The 8662-nt window shown below is 37.3% G+C and overlaps 1 protein-coding gene across 2 annotated transcripts; it reads right to left on the bottom strand.

Moving 5' to 3' along the window:
• Nucleotides 1-93: 93 nt before the first annotated feature.
• On the bottom strand, nucleotides 94-7392 carry LOC140747166 (uncharacterized). Of its 2 annotated transcripts, none has more exons than XM_073079442.1 (5): nucleotides 7252-7392; nucleotides 5454-5627; nucleotides 2665-2834; nucleotides 1404-1570; nucleotides 94-800 (listed from the first exon to the last, which is right to left on the bottom strand). In XM_073079442.1, exons 2-5 carry the CDS (start codon nucleotides 5620-5622, stop codon nucleotides 605-607), a joined length of 702 nt encoding a protein of 233 aa, XP_072935543.1. In that variant the 5' UTR covers nucleotides 5623-5627; nucleotides 7252-7392; the 3' UTR covers nucleotides 94-604. The 2 variants fall into 2 exon arrangements, with proteins under 2 accessions (XP_072935543.1, XP_072935544.1); XM_073079443.1 differs by lacking the exon at nucleotides 7252-7392 and adding an exon at nucleotides 6731-6773.
• Nucleotides 7393-8662: the final 1270 nt, after the last annotated feature.

Below are 8662 nucleotides of genomic sequence, written 5' to 3'. Positions count from 1 at the left end.
CTACAGTTGCAGCTTATTCTATAAATATCCTAATTCAAAATGGCGTTGTTATTCTCTTTACTGTGTGAACGAGAATCATCTCCGAAAACCATGTTTCAATTGAAATCTTTATTAATAAAACAATTCGCCTACAAGTTTTATTTCACGTATGTAAGTTGATTTATTTCTTTACAATATTCAACCGGATTTCCTATTACGTTAATATAGTTTAATAACAAATTAATTAATTATACATTATTAATGAATCGTTGCATTAAAATAAACGAAATTCGAATAAATTAACTTACATACAACTTACAAAATTGAAGAAAATTAAGATAAAGTATAAATAAAATCAAATTAAACTCTAATTAAATTAGAAAATAATCTATTAAAAAATCTATTAATCAAACATCGTCGTGAACTCAATAGTGTCCACTGTTGGGCACGGGTCTCCTCTCAGAATTGGAAATATTTCCAAGTGCGTATTGGTACACTTCACATACGTTTGAAAACTTTTTTGTAATGTTTAATTATATCGCAATTATAATATTATTTACAAAAAAGCCTTCAACACATATTTTCGAACGTCCCCTATTAATTACAATTCAACCAATATAATTCTTTAGTCGCCGTATTTTTTGACCATTAATTTGATAACGTGGTCGGTCTTTGGGTAGGTGAGGCCGCACTCGGCTATCTCTTTTAAGGTCATTTCGTAGATGGTGACGAAGCCGCATTTCGCCGCCAGCTTCTGGGATGCAGGACCCGTGAATACGGTGCTCGTGCCCTTGATACCGTGGAATAGGGCGAGTGGTTCCCTAAAACAGAAATATATACCGGTATGAAAGAATGACCCTTTGTGGTCCTAAGGAGGTACCCAGTGGCGAATTAAGGAGGCCCGGGGCGGAAAGTTGAATGGAGGCTCCCAGTGTAAAAAAGTTCGCCTCTGATTCGGTGACCTTTTTTTAGCTGACTGATATACATTTTATAGATTGTTTGGTTCTGATGACCTTCTTTTAGCAACTGTTTGGAGGCCCGGGGCGGACCACCTGTTCCGTCCCACCCCCCTTAAGCCGCTAGAGGAGGTAACACCAGGTGTTCTAGTTCGAAGAGTGTGGTAAGGTTGACATACTTATCCGAGGCGTTCCAACTTAGTCCTCGGGGGTAGCACTAGCAACGCATCTGCGGCCGACCTCTCATGTTATCTGAGTAGATTATAGACGTCCACGAGCTGCAGTTGCCATTATCCACCAGGTGGACAGCATGTTCGTTTTCTACTTTTGTATTTTAATATTTTTCGCCTACTTTCTGAGACTAGGCGAACATTCTTGGCTTTGTGGACGGATGGAGAAAGCAATGATAGAGATGTCCTATCTCGTACGCTTTTCGTCGATCCGGATAAAGTAATAAACAGAACTAACCTCGCTAATAATAGATTTGCTCCAAGTTTAGCGCCTCTAAACTCTCTCAACACGAATAGACCGTACGCATGTAACAGCGTCTCTAAGTTTAAGTGTTTAAATGGACTGCATTTGACCTCTAGTGTCGCCATCGCGTGGTACACGTTCTTCCATGCCCTGCCTTCAATCTGGAAATGGTTTTAAATTAAATAAATTTGTACAAACGGTAGGTTAGTTAGTAAAAAAATGTTGGAAAAATTGTTCATTTAATAATCCTACAAATTGTAAATGCAGAATCTTTCATGGTGCGACTGAGGTGAATATTTCTGCCATATTCAGTAGTTTACGGTGCTGTGTTCTGCGTATAAAGCATAAATTACACGCGTTCCAATTTAGTTGTCAGGGGAAAACACGTATCTTTCGCATTGGAGCTGTTTTATATGCCCCGGGAAGGACAGCGGTCTGTGTGGTCGCATATCGCTGTAATCACCAGGGAATGTGAGAGGTGCGTAAATTGTTCCCCTCAGGGCAGAGCCCGATAGAAGGGCATCGCGTTAGGAGGACTGCGTTTGTGTTCCGTTGGAGATCCCGGAGTTCTCCACCAAACGCTGAAGACGGCCACCTGGCGGGTTTTAGTGCGGTAAAAATCCTACATAACCCGGCGTCACTCCCATGGTGTCGGGTACCTGTTGAAGGTTTCCCCCTCGTCAACAAAAAAAAGGAGCTGTTTTAACGAGCTGGTCTGGTTTTATTGGCGACAGTAACCACTCACCATCAGGTGGATTGCATGCTAGTTTGCTGCTTCAATCTTGTAAAAAAAATATCTAGATATTAATACGCAGTGGGTTTCCGTGTCGTTTTAGTGTGATCTTTTCACGTATTGTGACGATACATTGTCGTAATAAAATGCATGTTTGTAGAATTTGTGTTTCATCGCCATACGTGCAGCGGAATTCAAGTGAGAGTGACGTGATTTTCTCATACAGGTATAGTCCGCGCCAAATTGCTAGTCTGCCCCGAAAATATAAACGAGTCGCGTCGCAATAGCAAATTGTAGATATTAGTGGGACGATGACAGTGCGGAACCCCCCGGCACCCTCCGCTGTCCGCTCTCGCTCACGAGTACATAACTGCTTGGTGTGTCCTTAAGTTACGGAGTTTATGCTAACTAAACCTGCACGCAACAACTTCAAAGCGGACTAGAAGTTTGGCGCGGACTATATTTTTTTAACTGACCAATTTTGACCACAGCTTACTCCTAATATTCATCGTCAATACTCACTGGTGTCAAAGGGAAACTCTCATGCACAGAGTCAACAACACACACATTCATTGCAACAAGTGTCTTCTTCCCGTCTACATCGGTGTAGCAAGCCAGACTCATGCGTTGAGACAAACACTCCGCCCAGAACCCTCTGATGCTTGTTAGGCTCTTCTCATCATTTCGGAAGTCTGTAAAGTATTTTATTCTCATTTATATCTTGTAATGATTTGCCCGGGTAAGGAGGGATTGTAGGTATGACCATATAATGTTACATTAATCCCAGTTGTCGGTAGTACATAAGTGGATAGTGCCACCCAGGAACATCCAGCCAATCCAACACATAGTCCACCACGATGGCATACATTGTAATGTAAATCTCTGTCTTACCATAACTTTCAAATCTAAACATAACAACGCTTCACACTACTGGTGTTGGTGTGTTTGTTCTGTGAAATTAGACGGTTCCTGTCACCAAAGAATACGCATACCTGACAAATAACTATAAGAAGGTACAAATTCTATCTATACCCCTTTACACCCGAAGATTTTCTTTCGCAATTTCCGATTCAAAACGTTTATTACGGCTTTTTATATAGCTTAAGGGATCCACAAAAAATACGAAAAAAATCCAGAGTTTATACTTAATCCAGAAATCGACCCGCACGATCGTGAGTCTCCGGTGGGAACTGTCACACTCACGATCGTGAAAATTGCAAAAAAAAATAGTTTTTTATCAAAAAATATTAGAAAATTAAAACAATTTGGAGATATTTAACATCACTGTCTTTATTTTCATTAGTCTTTATAAAAAATCTGTCTTGGCAATGAAACCTAAACTACGTAATTCTATGAAAATCAACATTCTTCTTTCTTCCGTTATTGCCTCCGTCTTCAATCCAGGTCTCCAAGGCGTAGGTATTCTTGGCTAGGGAATACATCCAATGATAATGCAGATGGAGAAAACTTTAGCCATATCTATTGCAATTAAATTAACTTTTCGACCGGTTCTTCTTAGATAATATAAATTTGTGCATCTGGTTACATATCAAGAGCCTCATAAGTAAAATATTAAGAAAAAAATTTCTTTGGAAACTTTACTGGAGTTGTTGGTAGGGACGTATAGACCTTTTCAAGACAGAAAACGTATTCTTTTCCAAGCTTTTTTTCGATGTGTTGGACGTGAAGATGCTCGGCGGCGACGAAATTTCTAGGGATGATTTTAAAGTAGATGATTGAGGTTTAGGCTCAAGTTGCAGATCCAATTCTAGGTCAGTTTCTATTTGAGGGTTTGCATGTGCTTCTGGATCTGTTTCAGGGCACAATTCTTCAAATTGAAACTCTTCTAATCTATTTGGTTGAAGCTCTTCACTTTCATGAAGATCTTCAATGTCCGATACATTTCTCCTCACCCCGCACGGGCAAAATCTGATCGTCATTTAAATGTACCCCTAAAATTGTAACAAACAAAATTGATATTGACGAAACTTACACATAACTGGTAATAGCAATAAAAGCATTTTCATCAAACGTTATTCTGCACCAACAACCGTAGGCACACGATCGTAACAGTTGAAATTTGCAACCTAATTGTATCTAAATTGCAAGTTAATCGAATAAACTACTAAATTCCACGTATTTAGTGTTCTTTTAGCTTTCAAATTAGCTATAATTAATGATAGATACTAAACATTTAATACCAAAAACAATTATATACCTGTGACAGTGCGCGGGTCGAAAAAATCTGCCATCTTTGGACGAGTCCCTAGCTCAACTGACCGCCTGCACCCCGCTCACTTAGCCGGTAGCGCGTGCGATACTCTCCTCACGATCGATCGGCATCGGTTGCGTTTCGAAAAATAAGAAGCTATCACGTGGGATTTTTTTAAAAGTGAAACTCACGCTCATATCATCTCGGGTGTAAAGGGATACAGAGAGTAGACTAGTAAGTAATCAAATTGGAACATCGTTTCTCATTAGCTTGTGTCAATTGATAGCGAAAACTATATTTATCTAAACTAACTACTCGAAATTGATAACGTAGTAAGTAGTTAGAGGTTTGTTTGCTGATTTAAATTGTACTTAGTTTGTATGAAGATATATTATACTAAATAGTTTTGCTGTTTATCTGATTAAGTATTAGGTTATAATTACAAGTGTTTGGATTTATACTTTACCTACTAGCTGACCTGGCAAACGTTGTGTAGCCGATTTTCAGTACTACTGAATATGCATATAACATTTGGTGAAAATCGGTAAAGCCGTTTCGGAGGAGTACGGTAACTAACATTGTTGACAATTTTATATATAAGATTTAAAGGCTAGAACTTTGAGATTGGACGGAGGGCACCTAGAGGAAAAGGATAATTGTTTTGCGTCGTTTAGTCGAATTACGGATGTCAGCATTGCTAAAGGAGACGTGGAAAATGTTAAACTTGAAGCCTTGTTCTATGCAGGTAGTATGAATCATTATGTGTTCTAGTCCATCCATCCATCCATCTTGAAGGCTTATTCTATGCAGGTAGTATGAATCATTGTGTGTTCTAGTACTTCTAGTTAATAGGATGTGCTCATAGCACTTTAATACACTTTAATGTATTTACTCTAAGATCACATTTATTTAACCAATTTCATTCAGCGGTCACCAAACTGGTCTGATCCCTGAGGATTCTAGGTTCGATCCCCGGCCAGACAGATATCTAAATGATGAATTTACATTTCTGTTACGGATCTACGTGACCATGGCACTCTCGACCCAGGGAATCCTATTGTGGGACTGTGGGTGTACAAAGCGTCTTTCCTGAACATACCACTCAGCCCACAAAGGGCCTCATCAGCACACATATAGTTGATGAGAATCTCCAACGCCTGCTCATCGTCTTCAGGCGCCAAATCCTGGATGATGTAGGTCTTGCCGTCTCTCTCGAACTGGTCCCAGGTCTTCGGGCAGCTGGCATCCCATTGCCTTTTGAATGGCATTTTCCCTGAAAAATATTTTTAATATTCTAATCGTCTCTTCTATTGTTAGGCTTATTTATGAAAAGATTTATACATATCTGTCGCTGGCCTAAAAATACTATAAATATTCGTCATTTACATAGGTACATTTGAGAAAATGGTCATTAATTTCCAATAAGCATGACTTAAGTCAAAAGTTTAAAGTCAGTTAGCGTCGTATTAAGTTAATTTTTAGTCGTATTTAGATATTGAGCATCAAAATTCGCTACATAGGTACCTACTTACAGAAAAATCTAAAGAGAAATGTCGTTGGCCGTAGGAGTCATCATGACCGCATTTATCTCGATTATTCAACGCGTATAAAGCTCAACCTAGATTAAGATAAAGTTTTTACAACAGAAATGAAGTATCTAAATATTACTATTTAAGCATCAAACTTATGCTGTGTTTAAATAGGGATTAAAGTTGACGCATTTGCTGATTTTTTACTACACTTTGAGATAAAAAGACCTGAAGTGGTTTTAATTATGAGCAAATAGATCAAGTTTTGTTTATTTATCTAAATAGCGTATTTTTTATATGGCTTGTTAAGATAGCAGAATCCTTAATGCTGTTCACACGTCACAACCAAATCGCATAGCAATGTTACTATGTGGAAGCTATCTCGACAATGTACCTATATTTATTAACATGGGCCGCTTTGACTGGTATGGCAGTAACACTCTTATACTCTACCTTGAAGTTTATCGTAAAACAGAGATTGTTTACACTAGCCGGTTTAACTTCCCCCGGCGGTAGAAACACTAATAAAAAATGAATGTGATCAATTGAATAAATAAATAAGAAATCGACATGTCTCATAAATATGCATTTAGGATGAAAGTCTAAGTTAATTTATTATATAAAAGATTCTTAATGTGATTATAATGATTTCTAAAGACAAACCAGTTTTTAATATGTTACTATGCTGGCCTGTGACCTGAATGCAACGCACAAGGTCACTCAAGCGCATTACTTTATAAGAAATGAGATTATTTTATACTTATCTCTAGAATTAAATAAATATGGGGTCGGGGACCCCAGTGCCCTGTATAAGATAAAATGCACGGTTGCAGTTTGCTAAAAGTACCTTCAGTGTCGAAGTTATACAACCGCCCCTAATAATGTTCCTCAGTTTCACTACTCGCACACACAAACAATGGTAAGTAAACAAACATATAAGTAACTACGAGAGATACAGAGAGAAGGTTATATACGCATAATAACATAACGCTTATTTCACGTGACACCTCAGTGACCTCATTTAGTTATTCGGTTTAAATCAAGGAAATTCAATAAAAATCATAATAAACATACCCTGCAAAACCTAACATTTCATTGAAAGATTACTTAATTATTTTAATTTAATTTAATGAATCTGTATCTATGTGCATTATCGAAGTTAAACTTAACAATTATCTTACATGGGTAAGGTAATATAGGTAAGTGGTTTCGACCATGATTTCCCAGAAAAATAAAGATATTTTAAATTTAAAATTATTCAATTTAAATATAGATCACCAGTTTATATGTAACATAAAACAAAAGCTTGCTTATTTATATTAAAGGTTACATAGTATGCTAGAATTAACACTGGTTAAAAATACTCACGCTGAACACGTCTCGCTTCCTTGCAGTCAATCACGAACTGTGTGTGACACTATAGCAGCGATGCTATCAACAGAACTAGTTGAATTTACACCACATGAATGTACCACCAGCCTTTACGCCTTGCTAAATTCAAAGCAAGCCGATTTCGAGGCTCGTTTAGGCCGCCACAAATTGCGACTGAGATGCAATATTAAAACGTTATATGGTTTATACATTTTGGGAGGATCACGTCTCGAGAAATAGATACGTCGAGAAATAGAAAAATCGAGAAATAGAACCGTAATCAAATAACTTCCCAGGCGGAAGTTATTTGATTACGGTTCCCAATCCCAATTCAAATGTCTAACATACGAGTATGTACGGTCGGTTCACGGTCTGACATTTGTAAAATAGTTTAAATATTAAGAGTCTATTTGATTACTACTTTATCTTGAGGATAAATCGTGTTGACAGTAGTAGCACGGTACAAATGTGTAGTTACCATGTTAAATGGGCTCGTAAGTGACATGATAAGTGTATTTCTGCATGAGGATGGAAGACAAGTAATTGATAATGACACCAAGAATATTTATTTAATAAATGCCCACTGTTTATCTCATTTTCCTTATTGTTTTTGTGAATGGGAAATACTGTTTGTTTGTGTGATCAATCCATTTACCCGGTAATGGTAAGAATTGTAATGTTTATATAGACTCTATTCCTTGAATAGTGTAAAAATTCAATTCAACGTAATCCTTTTTTTACTTTAACTAAGCCGATCGTGATGATGACAAACGAGCGACATTATAATATATCCTACAATTTGTAGGATATATTATAATGTAACATTTCATTAAATGTCGTATGTTTGAAAGCCGCCTAAGCCACCTATTGACACTCCCACGGGTCGTATAGACCGGAACGCTGTAATCATAGCGAGTAGATAAGTATCAATCTCTCTAATAAGAAAATAACTGTCTGTTTGTCTATGACGAATATATGACATGCAGCTATGTCGACGAATCTCAGTTCAGTAACAATAAATATTGTTTTTGTAAAGTCAATTTTTTATAAGTACTTAGCGAAGGTTCTTACTTAGATTTTACTAGCTGACCCGGCAAACGTTCTGTTGTCATATAAATAAAAAAAAATTAAGGGGGTCTTATCACTTAGGGGTATGAAAAATAGATAGTAGCCGATTCTCAGACCTACTGAATATGCATATAAAATTTGGTGAAAATTTGTAAAGCCGTTTCGGCGGAGTATGATACGAGTAACTAACATTATGAAAAGAGAATTATATATATAAGATTTAACTTGATTCGTTAGTTGGTACCTATGTATGTGACAGTTTAATCTTGCAACTGGATTTTAAACAACCCCCAAGGTGGTCTTCCGGTTTGAACGGTTTGGTAAGGGAGACATACTTTTC

This window comes from Epargyreus clarus, unplaced genomic scaffold (assembly GCF_041222505.1).
Source record: "Epargyreus clarus isolate Ecla_fem2 unplaced genomic scaffold, WU_Ecla_fem_2.2 ptg000014l, whole genome shotgun sequence".
Taxonomy (NCBI): Eukaryota; Metazoa; Arthropoda; class Insecta; order Lepidoptera; family Hesperiidae; genus Epargyreus; species Epargyreus clarus.
This window is presented reverse-complemented; position numbering and strand designations above follow the sequence as displayed.